General features: G+C 40.2%; 1 protein-coding gene across 2 annotated transcripts in view; it reads right to left on the reverse strand.

The window, feature by feature from the left end:
• man1a2 (mannosidase, alpha, class 1A, member 2) overlaps positions 1–20,402 on the reverse strand; it is a 131,261-nt gene that overhangs the window by 40,960 nt on the left and 69,899 nt on the right. For both annotated transcript variants that reach the window (XM_012852461.3, XM_036138928.1), the window contains one exon: positions 6,757–6,837. In XM_012852461.3, coding sequence (XP_012707915.1) covers positions 6,757–6,837 — 81 coding nt within the window. The remainder of the gene's footprint in view (positions 1–6,756; positions 6,838–20,402) is intronic.

The following is a 20,402-nucleotide window of genomic DNA, read 5'->3' on the forward strand; positions in this document are numbered from 1 at the left end:
GAATATTGATGGTCTTTCCATCTCCATCTGTAGCAGAATGCCAGAACAGTCTGGTAGCTGTCTTTGGAGTTGAGCTGCTTTGATTTATTGCAAGTCTCAGTTTCTGAAGACTCTTCACATCATGGCTACATAAACACACCATAACACACTATAAACCGTATTAGGAGAGGGCCCGGCTGCAGTTTAAATGTTAATACAGCTCGCCTTTTTTCTCAGCTGAAGAAGAACGGAAGGGTGTGAAAACGAGAGAAACTGTTTCTAAAGGGATGAGATAGAAGATGTATGTGAATGTGTCATTTAGTGATTACACATCAACAGGGACAAAGACAAACACCTCTTGTTTGGAGGTTTTATTACAAAGAGACCAACCACAGAATTTCCATGAAAAACTGATATAAATCCTTTTGTGCTGTGAGATTTGTCCTGACCTAAGAAGCAAAATCTAAACATGCTCAGGGGAACACATACACACTTGAGAACTGAGTCATTTGTGCAAATAACAATCCTTTCTTCAGTTCTACAATTGAAGCATTAACACGACGCCACAAGCCCTTTCTATAAGTGGCCTCCTCCATCTAGAGAAACAATGCCTTCATTTTACAGACCAACTGAGGCAGATTGTGTTTCTACCGTAATGCAGCCCCAGACACAGGGACAGGTACCTGTACCGATGAAATTGTTTTTCTCAAATCTCCTTATGTGTATTTGACATTTTGTGGTCTTGCAAAATGTTTAGTATTTTCCACTATGCAATCAAGTGTCGAATAAACGTCCGCTGAAAAATGGGCTTGTGACAGGAATTGTATGATTTTAGCATGATAGGCTATTAGAAGTGACTAGATGATTGGAATCTTAAAAATCTGATCTCTCCCAACCTGTGATTGCACCAAGATCTATAAGCTACTAATCACAACCCTCTTCAAGAAAGAAGACTCAGAGTTAGTTATACTCGGTACCAGTGAGGTGTTTAAACTCAGAGGAAGCACAAAAGCATTATGGACCTTTTTATTAAAAGCTCATTTTATTTTCTATGGAGGTATGTCAGCTTTTCATTCAAGCTCTACATAGTGGTAGACGCCAGAGGCTACTGATAATTTAGCTTCTTTGCCGTTTTGTGCCACTGCTGCTTGGGGCATTTCTTAGCTGACGTTTTCAGGCGCAAAGCAGAGCCGCCGGTCAGTCCATACCTGCAGTTCCTGATGCACTCATTGAATTGGTAAAGAGATGAAATAACTAAAACCTTGTCTTATAGGAGACATGCACTGTGGTCTAAAATTAAAGCGTTTGGCCAGAATAAAAGAGGAAAGCTTTAAAGCCTCAGAACACCACGCCAACAGGGAAACACAGGAGTACCAGCATCATAGCAGAATTAGTAAGACTGTGACGTAAAATAAATAAAATAAAAAACACATATCAGTCAGAGAGTTGAAGATTGGGCATTAATGGATCTTCCAAACATGAAAACACCCAAAATAGAGTAACTGAGGTAATGTCTTGGGAAGACTAGGGCTGGACCATAGAGGAAATAAAGCATATCGATAAAATAGAAATCTTATTGATTGATATCGATAATTATCAACAAATTCAAAACATTTATTTTAAGTGCAGCCCTGGCCGTTTTATGCTGTTGCTTAGCAACTTATTTTTAGATAAAAACACTGAATTCAAACTCAACCCTTTATTCAACCAACTTTTTACCAAAACTGTACGTTTTTATAAAAGAAAAAAAGAATGTGCGCTCTCTGAAGGGGGCGGAGCTTAGTTTCCGGGTGATTGGTTGGGAGGATGTAGTGACTGTAATAATAACCTACATGGCTAGAATCCAAAACAAAGGAAAAATGCTTTTCTGTTGAACTATTTATTGTCCTTTTTTTTCCATTATCGATATGCATCTATCAAAATCATCTGTCATATATATATATATAGTGATTATTCAACAGTAATCCTACCTTGTCCAAAACAGGAAAGAGTTCAGCTCAATAACTATCAGGCAGTGAACAAGTGGTTATGCATTTTTTCATACAGTGCATGCAAATATATACTTTCGACTGGAAATTTACAAGCAATTTTCAAGTAAACCTTTTGCACCACTGAGAATATATTAACTTTCTACATTTCTAAGACCGTAGGGGGAAAAGATGGTGGGGACATTAGAGGAAAATAAAATTGAAACTAAAGGAGACACAGGAGTAAACACAATCCATCACTGCTGCTCTGCAATCTCCCCGAGACCCGATCCACTTCCTCCTGAATACTGATCTCCAGCTCATCCTCTCTACATGATTCTGCTTTTGTTGTTGCATCTATATTTCTTTCACTACAGCTATTTGGTCTTTCATCACTCTCTGTTCTTCTGGTCCCTCCTTTAGTGTTTCTAAAGAGCCTTCACAATGGTTCTCTGTTTCGTCTTAAACAAGAATAAAGACCATCTCACCAGAGGAGTTTTAGCTTGGCTGAAGACAGGAGTAGAGCTATCATTTCAGTGTTTTTACTATAACTGCTGGCAGCTTTAAAAATGCTGTGGACCTGACTAAAACCTGTGAAATACTGGTCACATTAAATAATGAGTGGCTGCAGATAAAACTCAGTAGAGAAGCCAAAGGGGAAATCTGCAGATGGTGTCAGAAGAAGGAAAGAGGATCCTGTGTGGGAGAAACGACAAACCTCTAAATGAGCCAAGAAGTCTCTCCAATACACAGAGCCAACATCACTTCAGCCATTTCTCCCAAATCCACCCACTGCAGCAAGTCTTTCTCTTGCTATTAGACTTCTTAGGATCCACTCTAATATCAAAGACTGACGGGAGATTACGGCGCCTTAAAGGGTCACAGCCTTTGACCATTTACACATTTGGTCAAGTTACAACAACAAACTTAAACATATTTTTACTAGGATTTTTTTGATAGACCAACAAAGTAGCACATCCTAAGTTAAAACAAAAGAATCAGTGTTTTTATTTGTATTTTACGTGACAAATCTGAAGGAATAAGTCATGCTTTCCACAAATGTGGCCACTGGAAGAGTGGCCAGAGGAGCTTACAGAAGGAAAGCCCAAAGGAGTCCATTTTACAGTTTGCCAAAAGCCAGGTGGGTCACACTGCAAACACCTGGAACAAGGCGATCTGGTCGGATAAGACTGCCGTTGTGGTAGTTGGTCTGGACTACTTTTTTACACTCATGACTTGTCAAGAACACAGGTATAATATCCTGTGATATTTTGTTAACACCAACTTAGTGTGGAAAAAGTTTTTGATAGGGTAAACTTTGAATACTTTTCTTTAAACGGCTGCAGCCACGGCCTTTGACACAATAGGGAATTCCTCCAAATGAATTACTAAATTTAGAACAGAGCAGCCACATGCATCACAGCCATCTTGTGGTCGTAAAAGCAGAGCGATAAGTCAGATAGTGAACAGATCTTTCCTAAACATCACCTCAACAGACATGTGGCAACAAGAAAACATGGTTGCGTTAGTATCTGCTGGAATGACTTGCAACATGGTGATCGTGACCATGTGGAGGTTTTCTTTCCATTGATTTAACCTCTAAGGATTGCCAAAAAAAAATTGTTGTTGGATACGAGCTTGTAACCGAGGGGACTTTACTATGAAATCTGACCAAAGACACACGTTAACAGCAATCAAACTGTTAGTCCTCCTAATTGGCACCAAATCTACACAACAAAAAATAGACGGTTTTCTATGAACATTGATAACTCTTACATGTCCCCATCCCCTCAGGTATGAAGCTTGGGAGTAGTCACAAACGGCACTCTCTCATTCCAGTTACATATCAGTATTATCACATGCACCGCTTACTTTCACCTGAGAAATATTTGCAATGTTCATCCATCTCAAACCATTCACACACCTGCTATCCTTGTCAATATCCTTGCTACCTCACATCTTGACTACTGCAACTCCCTCCTGTAGGGTCTCCCCCCCAAAAAAACACCCACAAGATACAACTCCTCCAAAACGCTGCATCATCACCAGAACTGACAAGATTCAACAAACTATCCCGGTCGGACAGCAGCCCACTACAGCATTGAAAATCCTGCTGCTCACTTTCAAGTCCATCAATAACCTGGCTCCTCATCTTTCATAACTATGTATGATCTTGCTTCCAGTCTACAACAATACATCACTTTGTGTTGGCTAATCATAAAAAAATGGGTCAGTGGTTGTAAAGGGATAATGTAAATATGTTAGGGGTATGAATACTTTAGAAAGGGACTGCAAAGCCCGACTCTCTAAGAACTGGGTCCAAAGTTTAGTCTTTAGTAAAACATTTATATTCACATTAAAATAGTTCGTAATGGCAGTGGATCAGAACTAAATCATCATATGCAATCAGTTATTGCATCATTCATCTATTGTAGACTCTCCAGCAGCAAAGGGCATGGCCTTCCTCGCTTTTGACGCCTTATCTGGCAGCGTGTGACCTGGCTGAGTAGGTATGTTCTCCAGGGAAAGGTGCGTTGCCAAGGACGTGTAGCCAAGGATGCTTAGAGCGGCGCTCGGCAGATTATTACTACCACTGAGGACACACGGCCCGGCACCAGGGGACTGCTCTAACAAGGTCAGTCTGCACAATTCCAGCAGCAGTAAGTGTGCAAAGATCTGCAGGAGGTGGAAGCTTTCAGGGTGGCTAACTAAGCCAGAAACAAGCACAAGAAGGGCAACTACTGCCTTATTTGTTCTGGCTAACACAAGCTCATTGGTTTAACTATTAATGCAAATCCACAACTCCTCCCTTGAGATAAACACAGCAAATTTCACAGTTGCTTCTGACTGCACCAGTTGGGAGGGTTAAGTGCTTTGCTCAAGGACGTGTTCACTAAGAGTAAAGAATCAGTCCCTCTTGCTTTTGTTACCCCTTAGCCATTCATCATCGTCATTCTCTCATTTTTTATTAGTAACAATCACCTCCAAACATCCTCCACTCATCTTCACAGCCCCAGTGCACAGAATCCTTCACCCTCTCTTCAGCTCCCTCCATCACTGTCTTCACCTCCCACGCTTCATATCCCTTCTTTCCCACCACCCACCGCTTCTGTTATTACTCAAGTGGGCTCTGATGAATGTTTGGGGGAAGTGGGTGGAGTTGAATGATGGAAGGAGACAGAGGGCAGAGTAATGGAGAATTAGCACATTTCTGTTTGTCCGTTTGGAAAACCTTTGACACAAAATCATAATCTGTCACAGTGATTAGTCAAAGTGTGCAGAGCCTTTAGATGGCCAGGGACTCGTTAGTGGGAGTAGCTCAATTTATTTTTCATTGGTGCTAAATTCAAGCAACTTTACAAGATAACGATCGAATATGTTGAACTTTATCTTTGCTTTTTCAAACCAGAAGAAATTACTCATCTTGTAAATAATTTGCTGCACACTTTCCAGCTACCTAACCATTTAAAATATAGTTAAAGACGGGGGGAAAAAATGCAATTAACTGTTAAAAGGTATATAGCCAAGTTATATGCTTATAAAAAAAGAAAGACCAAAAACTGTTTGATAATGCTAAAATATGGTTATATACACTAAGCCTCTATGTTTCATCCCGTGCTGTGCAATGGGCAGTACATAATTCCTCTTTTATTAAAAATAAACATGTAAGGCTTTATTTACTAACAAATTGAGCAAAATAAAGCGTAAAAAATGGCAAAATAATAACTAATACACCAGCAGGACGTGATAAACTTTCATAAAAACTTTGTATGCAACCAGAGTGAACTACTGACATGAATAAATAAAAAGTCATATAATGTGACCATGCACCTTTAAATCCTTTTTTGAGAGATAGAAAGAATTCAGTTTAGGGGGAAAGATTTTAGAAAAAGCCGCTGTATCCACCCAATTCCTAGATCACGAAATGCATTGCAGGAATTATTTTGGCAACTTCCTGTCCGACATTCTTAGATGTCAACAAACAGTCCCTTTCAGAGTATATATGGGTTTAAACACGTGAGAACTTCCACATCAAAAGCTTCTAAATCAATCAAAAACTAGTAAGTTAACCTGAAGAAATTCATTCTGCATGTGAATGCCATCACATTTATTTACCTCATCTACAGAAAAGAACAGAGGTAACATTCTGGGGACTAGGATGTAATGCACTAATGCACTAATTAACTATTACTGATCATAAAGGATCAAAAACTATGTTAGTAGTTATTTCTGAAACCTAAGTTCTAACTGGAGGTGCTCTCATCGGCACAGCATCATCCATCTAAAATTCTTGCCAATTGGCAACTGTAGAAAATAGAGTTAGATTTTTAAGGAATAATCCATCTTTAACACCCAACAGCTGAAGCCACAGACCAAACTTTGTCTTATTTAACCTCTTAAAGGGGCCATGACATCACTATAAACCATTTTGTGTAGTTGATATTGCTGCCTATGTAAATTCTCCTCAACGGCTTCTACTGCAGGTTTGAAAAGGAGTCATTCACACCTCCTACCAACACGTCCACATCGCATTTTGACAGAAATTACTAGGAACCTGTTTGGGGACTTGAGCTTGGCCTTCACCAAACCAAAGTGAAATTCCTTGTTTCTCTGCGCAAAACTTGGTGATTAAAGCTGACTCTTATTCTTTACATCCTTTGTTTTCTTGCATTTTGTTCTTTAATCTCATAGGCAAGTAGAAAAAAAAGTCCTGACATTATCACCCTCTTACTCATTTCTAATTGTTGCAAAGTCTATAGCATCAAACCAAACAAAAGGAGTTCAACAGATTATAGTGAAACACACTTACTTCCTGTCCAGAGAGATAGTATGCTGCCAGGAGTCCCCCAATGAACCGAATGTTGACCTCAAACACTGACACCTCGGCATTCTGGGAAAACACAAGAAATAAACAGCAATGAAAAATTTGGTGATTTAGATAATCGGACATTGGTCGGTCTTAATACCAATCACATGAAAGAGAGCTTTATGGCACACCAGTAGTCCTTTAATTGTGTTCAGTCATACTTTGAAATTCAAGCACAACATCTGTTGATGCTTTGTTCTCATGGAATAACAGGAAAATAGTGCAAAGATGAAAAAGTAACAATTCAAGTAGCATTCATTGTTTTTGGGGTGTGCAAACATCCTCAAAGTCGACCATGGATATCCTTAATTCTTGTCATAAGTTTTTACATAATATGTAATATAATCATCTTTATTTGTCATTGCTACTTTGTACATGCATACATGCCAATAATGTACCCTCTGCATTTAACCCCGCCCTCAGGGAGCAATGAGCTGCCACTGGCATACAAGGAGTGTTCTGAGGCTGAGAGTCTTGCTCATGGACCCAGAGTGGCAGTCTGTGGGATTCAAACAGGGGAACCTTCAGCCTTCCCAGGATGCAAGTCTCTGCTCTAACCACTAGGCAACCACTCATGTTTTTTCCCTCCTCGTAGATGACTACCAAAAAAATATTCCCAACCCCAAAGTTTTACTCAATTTTCTTGAACAGAAAATAAATAAATAAAATAATGGTAAAAATTCTCAACCTATGGAAAATTCATTTTTATCCGATCGTGAAGTTTTGTGCATGTAAACATAGCTAGTGACTCTCAGATTCAAGTCCTTGTGTGTCAAGATTTGTCATAGATAGTCTGACACTGCTTCTTAGATGTATTTACAATAAACATCTCCTGTGAAGAGATTTTCTTGTAAAGCCTGAGCTCATGTTGAATCATTCCCTCACCAGCAGATAACTACGTTATTTCACAAAACAGTGTGTAGATATCGGCCCTTCCTTTGAACAACACCTCTCTATTCTCAGGATCTGTGAGCCATTTGAAGTAGGACTGATTCTGGGCTTTTGGCAGCAAAAGATCTGAATCAATCAAAAAACAAAAGGAGACCTCTTGCCTTTGATGCTCTGCTAGATGTGGGCCTTTCTTTCTTGTTTTCAATGAGCAGAACACAGACCCTTCCTACAAAAAGACATTTCTTCAACTTTCCTTTAGATTAAAAGTTACAGCATCCATCCATCGTCTATATCTCTCATCCCTGCAGAGTCACATTGGGCAGGAGGCGGGGTACACCCTGGGCAGGTTGCCAGTCCATCAGAGAAAAGATGCAGCGTTTTCGCCATACGCATATATCCACATTAGTAACTGATTTTTATAAAAAGGTTAGTATTTCAATCCCAATGCATTTTTTGAATGACTAAAATCATACAAATATTCAAATTAAAGGGGAAACAAGAAAAGGTGCAGAAACATGCAGACCGACATTCAATGTCTGATTTGATAAATATAATGATAGACCTCAGACCAACCCCATATTGAGTTAAACAGTGTTGTCCACAAAGGCATTTATAAGATGCCGTAACTACTTGTAGAAGTGTGAACAGTTTTTTACGTAATAAACCAGAGTGTAGCTCTTTCTGGCATCATTATTAAAGTATCTCTGATTCATCATTAAATAGGCCTCTAGTTGGGAGAGTAGGTCGCATTCAAATTATTAAAACTTTTACAGCAAACTTCTGCAATATTTCTGCTAAAAGGCAAAGAACTTTGTGAGTTCTGTGTGTGGTTGGGTGTGTGTGTGTTCAATGTGTTCTGCACACATCTGTCTAAGGGGAAAATGTTAATCATACGGCATTTTTCTATCCTCTTATTTAGGGTTGTCACGGTTCATTGAATGATTTGAGGACATTGATTACTAAAATTCATAAAGGCTAAATTATCTTCCACAAAGCTTCGTTAAATGATGTTTATCTATTCAGAGCGGGGTGTTTTCCAGTCGGCCGGCTACCGCTAATGATAGCCTACGCTGTCGAGACGTGGATGGCAGGTGCAGATATCCGCTTAGGAGACAGAGACGGGCAAAGTAAAAAGCAGAGAAAGAAGCAAATTTTTAAAAAGGTGTAGGGTCACTTTAAACATAACAGAAAAGATAAGCAGAGTGCTGCGCTTCTGCTCAGCCCCCCTCCTTATGCTGCTGTCACAACCAAAGTTTTTTCAGCATCGGGGGCATCTGGTTTACATGCAAGGTCTATGGTGGGCGCGCCTCTAGGAGCGTCACGTTTTGAGCTTTCTTCGTCTAAAGCAGAAAACAATAGAGTTGGAAAAACTGAAAAACACGGAGCGTCAACCCATAAGAGAGACCTCTCCATGTGACGTAGTGGCAGATTTTCCAATGGAAGGAAGGATCATGAATAGCCAGGAAGTCAACAATGGAGGACAAACTCACCATCGCTGTTTTGCCCCTCCTGTTATCTATGATCAGTCGAGCTATCACTACAGAAACAGTAAAGGACCTTGCCTGGAGGAGGATTAGTAAGTGTCTCGGGTAACTTATCAAAACTTAACACTGCTTTATTGGGAACTTTTGCTCAGTTTAAAGGAAACATATGCAAAGTCCACTTTATTAGCCCTTGAATACATTTTGTTGTGTACTTTGGAGTCTCTAGGAGTGTAGAAAGTTTGAATGTAATCAGTCCAAGTACTGCACAGATACCCACACATTCAATTTGGGTCATATTTTTAAAGCTGCTTAGTTTTCTCGGTTTTCTATCAAGTTTTTTTTTAACAATTATATCCCTGCATTTGCTGTAGAGCTGCCTAAACAAGGTCATGAAGGTCCATCTTAATGTCGTAAATCCACCATCTTTATTTCTGGGAGTGATTTTGTAGTCCAAGCTGAAGGGTCCTGAAGCTGCAGGTGGATAAGTGAAAACGTTAGGTTGCTCATCATACCATCCTCCAACATACCACAAAAACAGGGTGGAGTACGCTGTGCCACCTGGAGAGGGGCGGGGCGTGAAGTGTCTCCTTTAGATTTAAAGAAACAGGACCGAAACGAGTTGTTCTCAGACGCAGGGGAAATGTGGGGGTAAATTAACGAGCAATTCAGACCAAAGCATTGCAGATCCACTTTATACACTTTTATATTTTCAATGTAAAAAGGAAGAATTGAAAAGCATTAAATGTCCTCTTTAAATATAGTTTTACGTGAGTAAAGTGAACAGGAGAGATTGAAACGGATGAAGCAACTGGCAAAGCCCAGCAATGCAATGGTGTAATTAATATGACGTCCTGTATGCTTTACTTCATTTCATTAAAAAAATGATAGATGAATTAGTTCAGAATATTCGGGTGGTAAACTATGAACATGAAAGGTAGTTAGAAGTAATGTTATAGACCTATTTTAAAAGGTCAAATCTTCTGTAGATATAATAAACTTGCTCTGTAGTATTTTTACAATGTTAAGGAAGAACCACAGCTTTCATTAATAGACAAAAAATAAATAAAAATAAAGCACCATTTCTAACATAAAGAAAGTGAAACTTGATGACAATTGAGGAATATGCCAGCCAGGCGTCTCAGCCAAAACACCGACTTCTCCAGCAGCTTATCAAGCCAGCCGGCATGGAAACCAAGCAAACAGTCTTTCCACTAACAAATCTCTGTCACAGTTAGTAAAAAGCAAACATTTTCTGTGTTTCTGAAGAACAGGAAAAAAAACAAAAAACTGCACTGCCAGAAAAACATGAGAGTGGGACACGTAGCATTTTAGTTCAGAATGAAAGAAGTCCAGCTACTGCGCAGATGAAAGCAGATCATCCTCCGGGGGCAGAAGTGTGCTCGATGGCTGGAGATAATTTCTCTCTCTCTGGATCTGCTGATCAAACTCCTCACCCTTACACGAGTGATTAATGGGATTGTTAACAAAGTCTATTAACCTGGCGGCTGAAGGTGGATGCAGACCTCCTGCCGACACATCCGTCAGATGAAGGCGAGCTGCAGTGCCAGGGTCCAACCTGGACACTAGACGGTCCAGTAATGACTCACTGCCTGGCTCAACCTGACATGGCAGCCATTAAATCAATGATGAGCTGTAAGGTTTGCGCATAGGGTAATGGCAGGTGATAGGTTTAATTCAGATTTAGTGGAGAAGGTAGAAGGTAGCAACTGAATAAATTAACTTCAACATATGCAACCTATAAATACATTTATCAGGCTATACAGCACAAAAAACAGTACAGCCGCTTTTATTGGTGCTACACACATAGCACTTTGAATGAAGGACAAGCAAATTCAGTTTTGGTTTTTGTACCTAATCGTAAATGGATGTTCTTGGTTTTTTGCCCCCCTCTATCATAAAGACCAGATTTGAGAAAACATGATGGATAGTAGGTTTATCACACAAAGTTTCAAAAAGATGCATTGGAAATTACAGTTGTAACCTGTTAAAGCGTGGAAAGGGCGACATTGTAAAACTGAGTTACACAGCCGATTCCATATCTCATCCTCCACATAGACAAGGCTCTGGTATGGTATAAAAGAGTCTGTCTTTTTAAGTTGAGAAAATAAACATTCATAGAGACTGTGAGAAGGAATGCTGGTGTCTCCTGTGTCCAGACAGCAGGGTATCTAACAGCGCTCCCCGTTGTGATCCAAGTAGCAGCAACTCATTTTTTTCTATAACAAAAGAACCTCTTTAAAAGAAAACTTCATGCCAGGCCTTGTGTGGTGAGACAGAACTCATTGAAGAACTACAGAAAAAAAGATACACTTGGACCTTTTTGTTTTCTCATTGTCTGAAACTAAATCAGACTAAACATTCTGTTTTAGGAAAAATAACTTCTAATTTATATTATATAAACTATGACTACTGAGCCTCAAACCCACTGCCTGATTGTATGACGCCACCAGAAAATCTAAAGGAATCAGCCACCACCTCAGCAACAGGATTGTGGACCATCACCTGTCTGCTTTATCCTGGGACACAATTTCTAGACGCCTGAAGGTGCCATGCTCATCTGTTTGATTATACGCAAGTTGCAGAGAAAAACACGTTTTGGTACAAAATGCACACTCCAGAACCACAACGAGACATGAGCTAAGTTTACATGCGCAAAGTTCCTTGATCAGTTTGAAATGTGTGCGGATTGAAAAAGAAAACCTACGCCAAATACATTGTTGATATGAGCACAACTCATCCAATCATGACGTACATGCATCAGGCTTTATTCAGAATATAATCACCGTGACATATGTCAGATATCCCTAAAAAACACATAAGTAGTTACACTTTCATCTGTGCTAGGGATGCAAACATTCAACCTGCAAATAACTGCCGATTAATGGTTTGTTAGATTAAATGATGATAATGTCTGCTTAGCTGAACCTTCTTTCAGTGTTGTAGTGTGGCCGCCATCCAGAAGAGGGCGCAGCTGCACATCCTTAAGCTGAGCCAGACCAAAGTAGATGTAAGAGAAAAAGATTATGAGGAGACGATGTAAAACAGTCCAAAAACAGCACAGTGGGGGAGTATTTTACATGGTTTAATGACGACAAACATGCAAAATGCACAAAAACACTCAACAAGCTCCTTAATGTAGCTCCCATTCAGCCGCGCTGCATGGCGGAGCAGCGTCAGCCTCTCAACCATAACTCCCTGATGTGCGAGGCAGGCGAGGATGTGATGACAGAAGTGGAGGGCATTGCTAACAAATGTGTAACATGATAGAAAAACATGTCAAAAGCATGGCTCATGATAAGTGCTTTTGTGAGGATTATTGGTGTTTCACATATTTTATTCTATTCATCTTGTTTGCGTCTATTCAGTAACCTAACGGGTTCTTGTTCTGTTATATTTTATAAATTTGTCTAAGTTTAATAATGTGTGAGAAAACCACAATTTCTTGTTTATTCAGTCAATATTTAACACAATAAACACAATAAACTGTTAAACTACAGCCATGCTCCTCTTTTAAAATTCAGCATATTGTAAATAAATGAACCTTTCATGTTATGGAAAAACCCTCTTGATACAGGGGTTAACTCAGTTCTTTTTTTTTTAAATGGCTGCTTATCAATTAATCGTTAGTCAATATATAAGATCAATCAACCTTAGATGAACTCAATTGATAACTTGAATCCCTAACCCAAACCTGGACAAATTGGTTACAAAGCAATTTTGACTGTTTTGTAGCTAATATGACAAATCTGTTTTGCAAAAGAGGCTATAGGCTCTAATACGCCTCATCAGCAGTAATAATGATGAAAAAAGAAGGCAAGGAAATAAAAGAAAAGCAAAAGCAGCACGTTGCGGCACAGACTGCAGCACTGCTGGATTTAAACATGGTCGCAGAATGTAACTAAATATTTGCAGTCTTGAGCCGTAAAGAAGATTAAAACCTTCTATGAAGGGGATAGCAGCAGCTCCGTGTCAAAGCGAGCCAGTGTTCCTATAGTCAGCTGACTGCTGAGAGAGCAGAGTGGTCTGTCCAAAGTTGTGTTGGCTTGGTCTGATAACTGGAGACAAAGCAAGTGCTGTTGGTATAAAGATGCAAATAAAGACCTAAATAGATACAGAATGTTTAATTATTATTAATATCTATGCAACAGTGCAAAAAAGGAAAATAAACTGTCAGATTGTAGGGTCCTGGCCCAAGAACAGCCTGGGATATCTTTCTGTGCCAGAACTCAACTTTGATTAAACAGTTTAAAGACAGAATGATAAAGACCAAGCAGGAACAGCAGAAAAAGAGAAGATGCCTGAAAGTCCCTAGAAACAGGAGAGATCACTTGCGTGAATGAGATGGGAACAGATGCAAGAGGAAAGCTGCGAGGACTAGAGGCACTGTTGGTGGATGAGGTTAACCATCCAATGCTAAAGGCAGATGAAGAAGAGAGTGAAGGCGAGATAGAGAAGATGGAGCTTAATGTCGAGGGGGATTTCTAAAAAGAAGCATAGCTGAAAGAGTGAAGGGGAGGCTTGACAGAAAGACATGCACTGTAAAGTTTGCAGGTAGAGTAACAGACAGGTAGCAGAGCTGCACATGTTAAGATTTTCATAAGGAGCAAAACAGACAGGATTAAAAAAAAAGCTCCTCAGAGCAAAGGTTCAGGGCAAAAAGACTGGAGAGAAAGAAAGTTTCAGCAAGGCTGGGATGGTTTAGAGACGTCCAGAGGAGGGATAGCAGCTCTGCAGACGGCTGGTGTGACAGATGAGGACGCTGACAGAGTGAGATGGAGGCAGAGGATCCACTACAGCGACTCCTGAAGGGAGAGGTCAAATGTAGCACAGGACCACTCATGCGTGCACAAAGAGTAATTAAACGTGACTAAGCATGATGTTTTTAACTGCATAAATGGAAATCCATTTTTACGTCGGACGCACAGTCCAAACCTGTGTCCTCAGTTTTCCACCACCGCGAATGGAAACCCAGACTGTGGCTTTATTTCAATCCCAGAGCTCTTTATTGCAGGCTGGCAACAGCTGCGCCCGCTAAGGTTCAACAGATCTGAAATAAGGACTCAGCTTGATACCATTCCTGCTGCCATGCCTCTCTAAGCTTGTAAAAGACTGGTAGCCATCAGCTGGAGAACCACCTGATTTATAAAGAGCTAGAGAAGAGGGCAGGCGCATGTGATGAGCATAGAGCCCAGGTCCATCCTAAACCAGCCAAACCTTCCCTCAGACCTCAGCGGACGACAGAAACCTCAACACTAATGCATGCAGGTGTGAATTGAAAACACTAATGAAAGCCTCCCTCCTCCTCCAGCTTGTTAACAGAGGCTTAAAGCCTCATCCCGCTCTCTTCTCCTCCCTCTCTACCCTGAAATACCTCCTCTGCACTCCCTCTTGAGGAATCAAAAGGGCTCTCTTCTCCTGCTTCTTGATGCTCAACACCAGGGGTCTCATTTAGAAAACTTGCACAAAATGGGGCCTGAAACATGCGTACATCACTTTCCACGCAGAAGTTGGGATCTATTAAAAAAAAAAAAAAAACTTGATGGGAAAACTCTGACCCAGGCGTACGCTCATTTTGGATACGGGGGGAAATTGGCGACGCAGATGGTGAAGTGGTGAATGGCAGCCAGCCTGCATCATGATTCCTCTCAGCCGTTCTAGTTCACTTCATCAGACCCTAATCATAGAACGACTTTATCATAGGCATTTAAAACCCCAGAGTTATTCATGCTGGTGCTGGTGACACTTACAAAATACCCAGAACCCAATTTAAATCTAAAAATCAAAGCCCAAACAACATTTTATCGGAAGTTTTCTACCTTCAAATTCCTCTCCCCAATGATCACCAGGGTGACGTGTACCACAGATTAACAGATTATTGTGACGAGCTGTGCGACAATCACTTTAATTGCTGTAAACAGTCAAATACACTGGTGCGTAAAGCTGCGAGGTGGATGCATTGCCACTGCTGGAGGACCTGCAAATAAGAGTATTAGGAGGGAACATGGTTTCAGCGCTCAAAGGTTTTCTGGCTGATGATGATGACAAGCCAATATGGCGCTTTTGACCGCAAGCATTGCATGCTGCTATAACCTACAGGGGAAAGTGGCTGTAACAACCCGGTTTCTGGTTCTATTCCCCAGAGTGCAGAGAATGGGGTTGGCTCTCATTCCTCCTTCGTCAGATTGTCGACCTGACCACGACGCCTCAGAGGAGTTTCAGTGTGCGGGTGTCATCGGGCGTTTAAAACTACAAGTTTACTTTTTAACAAGTTCTTTTAATGTGAACAACATCTGTGCTTTTACCTCTGATTTACACATTTAATCAAGTCCTCTCTGTGATTTTTTTTCACAATTTCTGTGCTTTTCCTCCATGGTTGCCATTTTACAATAACAAACGACAACAAAAAAACGATCAGCTGTCCCATTTTTAATCCACTAACATTCGTGAGGTGCTTTGCATGAATCTGGGCGCGTAGAGGGCAGACCATGAGGAGGAGCCAGTTAAACGCTCAGGTACAGCTGTAGATCTATAAAGGTAATTGCGTGCTGGTGTTCGTGTGCACGGCTTTATAAATCTGAAATTCTTTTGATGTACACATTTTTCTTGCGGTGCGTACACTTTTAGTATGGATTCCACACAAAGCTTTAGAAATGAGACCCAGAGTGTTTGCATCCCCCCCTCTCACAGCCTCCCATTGCTGTCAGTGTCTTTGCTTTTCCTCCACCTGTTTCTGCCATAAACCAGTTTGTTGTCAAACAAGAAGCTGGCTTCTGCAGAAGGTGCCTCCGGAAGAAGGTTTTGAATTTTAAAAACACTGTTGCTGAACTTTTCCAATCTGACTGCCAATCCAAGCGTGGAAAAAATACTTTTCACTCCAGCAGGAAGATGTAAACAATTTCCATCCCTCCTGTTTCAGCGCAGCTGTTAAGACCTGATTTACAGACCATCTGCAGGCCGATTTCGTCCTACTCTGAAGACCCAAAGACATCGGCTGTGTCTCATTCCGCCTACTTCTACACTTCGAACACTTAGTTTTAAGTAGGTAGTGTAGATAACACAAAAAGTCAGTGCACTGAAAGTACCCGGATGACCCCCTAAAAACGGGCACAAAATGCAGTGTGTAACGATGGACCCTACTCGCACTAAACGGACGCCATCTTGACTACAAAGCGGAAACGGAGGGGCTAAGGACGTCGGGAAGATGTTCCCATTTTGAAAATAATGACGGACAATTCAGCCGAGACAGCCGGAGCTGCGAGACCGCAATCATATAAATGTAAGTAATGGTGGTAATACGAGGCATTGTACTCAATAGGTGTTTGTAAAATACACGAACATACCTCATGCTCAGCCAATATTTTGGAGGACGTATTTGACGTCGGAGGCGATGTAATTTCAACATGTTGTGAATGTAAACGATTGTTGTTTTTATATAAAAAAAAAGCCGGCATATATTTTTTGGCGGTCTGAAAAATTCGCGGTCACGTGTGTTGCGTTCGTCACGTCATCCCGTCATTTCCGGTAAGTGTTTTAACATAAGTGGTCCTTTTGGAACAATACTAACGGTCGAAAGTGGGCACTACGGCAGTAAGTGGTCAGTGCACATCAGCAGTGCACTGACGGAAGTATTCGAAATGAGACACAGCCATCATCTTTGACCTGTAGCACCCAACTGGTGGACCCAAACACCAGACTGACATCTTCCCATTTCACAACTCTTCTTCCTTGGCTATGTCTAGACCCCCTCCTTGGCTTCATTCCTCTCCCTGCTTCCCCTCCATGGCTTTTCTTATTCCACAGCTGGACCACGGTGATCTGGAGGTTAATTAGCCCTCTGAGTGTCATGCTGTCCGTTCCCCTCTGCCTACCTGCTCGCTGCCCTGTGATTGCTTCTGGAGGGAGACTAACAAGCTCGGCAGTCAGTCGATAGAGGAGGGTGAAAAAGCGGAGGCAGATAAGTAAAGTTATAACCAAATGTGGGCAGGGTGATTTACAGAGAAATTAGAGATCAGGAAACGAGGCGAGAAAATCCTGATGAGGAAGCATAAAGTGATGAAAGCCATGCCAGCAGGACGGATGAATGGCAAGAAGCCCAGCTAGCATAAAGAGAGAACAACGTAAAAACACAGGCAAACCTTTTAAAAAGGTACTCAGGCTCCTGAAGTGTGTTAATTTAGTTTCCATTTGGGATAACTTAAGTATATTTTAATTGAATTTCCACATTTTTGTAATGTTAAAACCACCAATTTCCACCTATTTTTGTGAGTATTTATGTGACAGACAAAGTGGTGCATAACTGTGAAGCAGAAGGACAATAATACATGTTTAACATTTTTTCCAAATGATCTGAAAGGTGTGACCTGCATCTGCATGTAGCACCAAACCATCATGGTTTCATCTAAGCAGAACCTTCTTCTGTATGCCTACACCGGCTCCTTTCTTGCTTGTGGAGAGCTGTTCACAGATTCTCCCACCTGAGCAATGAATTACTGCAGCTCCTCCAGAGTTACTATGGTTATCTACTCTGATTACTGATGTCCTTGGCCAACCTATTCTACTAAAGAGGCCTAAATGAAAAGGATTTTTTTTTTTAGATTTTTGTTTCCAGACAGTTTTTGGAAAGACTTGAGTAATTTTTTTTTCTGCTTCCCATTTACGTCCATTGGCCATAGTGTTGGTCTAACTAATAAAACCCCAACTAAATACATTCAAGTGTATGCTTTTGACGCAGGAAAAACATCTGGAAAAGGTTGAGCATTTGTAATTGCCCTTGCAAGGACAACATGACAGGAGAAGAAGACAAAAAAAGTTTACAAGAGTTTAGGAACAAGACGGACTGCAGGGTGGAGGAACGTGAAGCGATGAACAAAGAAAACAATGCAAGGAAGACATGCTGTTGTGGAAGGGGAAAAAAAATGGAGGAAACAGTGACAAGCAGAACAGATGGAGTGTAAAAAAGAAGAGATGGACGTAACCGAAGACTGAGGTTAGCAACAGGAAGCCAGTGAAAGAGAAACATAAAAAAAAGTGACATCTGGTGAGAGAAAGACGACTGGAACAGGAAAACAAATGAGGAGAGCTGCAGGGGTGACAGAAACGAGAGTTTAAGAGAAAACGGCTTAGATCAGGGGTGTCAAGCTTATTTTGGTTTAGGGGCCACATTCAGCTTAATCTGATCTCAAGAGGAACACACGAGTAAACTCATTGCAAGATTAAATAGAACTAATAAATGTGGACTTGTTGATTTTTATATTAAATTAATTTCACTTTTACACAATATATTATGAATAACCTCAGCATTTTTAACAAAATGTGCAATTTCAACAATACTTGTACTCAGTTAAACATTTACTTGTGCATTATGCATAAGAACTGATCACAGTGATTGTACAATGTTGAAAAACATTTATTCACATTTTTTGGAACTTAAAAACACTGTCCTACATGACAAAATACATCAAACAGATAAAAATTAAGAAATGATTTAAAATCAATTTTCCTCATCTGAAGCTCAGTGCTACCATCTGCTGATTAAAACACAGCGCCCCTCGTGGACAATATAGGAACTGCAGATTTTTAATTAAACGAAGTACATGTTTTTTTTCAATAATTGTTTTATCATTCTCTTCCTTTTATCTCCTCTTTCTTTCACATTTGCTATTTCTTTTCTCGTTCTTCCTTTCCTCTCCTACTTTCCCATTGTAGTGTCCATATCATTTAAGATATTTCTCACATGAATTATAATAAAACTATTCACATTCATAAATCAAGCAGAGCACTATGGCAAAAGCAGTACTGCTCCACTTGTGAAAGTCAAATCTGATGAGCTCTTTTTGGCATTAAGACAACAATTCTTATTGCCACATTGCCAGACAGGACACTGGATAGAAAAAAAAATAAAAATTGTTGAATAATGATAATGCATTTAGCCACCGGGCCGGACTAAATTGTTGGGCGGGCCGTATGTTTGACACCCCTGGCTTAGAGGAAGAGGAAAGAGAAGGAAGTAAAAGTGAATGAAAAAGGACAAAACCAATGAGGAACGGTGGACATGCGTGTCAACAGAATCAGGAAAAGAACAGAGGAAAGATTAAAGAATGCTTTTACTGACCTTATGTTAGGGTGAACCCAAGGAGCACGACTGTCTTGATCATATTTACTCATTAATAAACTCTTGAGCGTATTAAAAGTCCGCCGAGGCTGTTACTTTTTTATTTTGTGATGAAGTGTGAATTTACAAGCTGGCTTAAGAAAACCAAGTTCAAGGCCCATTTTGACTAATTGTTAGTGGAAAACAACATCAGAGGGCGCAATGGGGATTAGGCAAACACAGAAAAATTATGTTAAAGGTTTGCAATTTCTTATCAAAACGCTAATTATTAGGGAGGAACTGATAAAAACTCCATCCTGTTTAGTTTAGAATGTGTGTTTCATCAGATTCATCGCACATGGGGAGAAAAGAAATCAGGAAACTAGCGTGGTAAAGTAGCAGAGAGCGGCATCAGGTCAGTTGTATGAATGGAAAGTGTTAAAGAGAAAAGGAACTCAGACGTATCTACTGTGCTTTTCTAGCCTGTTTCAACAGGACACCTTCGGCATTGTGTTAATGCTCAGAACTGACATCCAGTCACACACTCGGTGCCCCAACAAGGCGAAAAAACAATAATGTTAGACCAGATAGACCTCTAGAAATAAATGAAGCTCTGTGGGCTTCAGGTAAAGTGCTGTGAGAACATTGTGGGGGGTTTAGGGTTCTGTTCTGAAAACTCATCATAACCCAACTTAGAGCAGCGACTGAATCCTAGCCGCGGTCAAAAGAAATACTAGAAGACACAACACACTAACAGAGGATACAAATGTAGAGTGTTTTACATTTTGCTGAATCAATCATTCTTAAACAAAAGGGGCTGTTTTTACTCATGTAGAACACCGTAAGCTTTTTTCTTTTACAAAAATATATTTTTTCTTTTTTTTTAATAATTTCTTCATAAATTCTCAAGCCCTTAAAAAAAATGTTTTTTTTTAAACCAAAACAGTTTTTATAATGTTTTCATTTAAATTCATAAATTTTTCATATTTATCATTTATTGTATTTTAAACTATAGAACTGTTAAAAAAGTAGTCATATACATATACCACATGATTAGACTTGTTAAATGGGAAAAATGGCTTGACAGTTAAACGTGCCCATTT

The sequence above is a fragment of the Fundulus heteroclitus genome, chromosome 7, assembly GCF_011125445.2.
Source record: "Fundulus heteroclitus isolate FHET01 chromosome 7, MU-UCD_Fhet_4.1, whole genome shotgun sequence".
Taxonomy (NCBI): Eukaryota; Metazoa; Chordata; class Actinopteri; order Cyprinodontiformes; family Fundulidae; genus Fundulus; species Fundulus heteroclitus.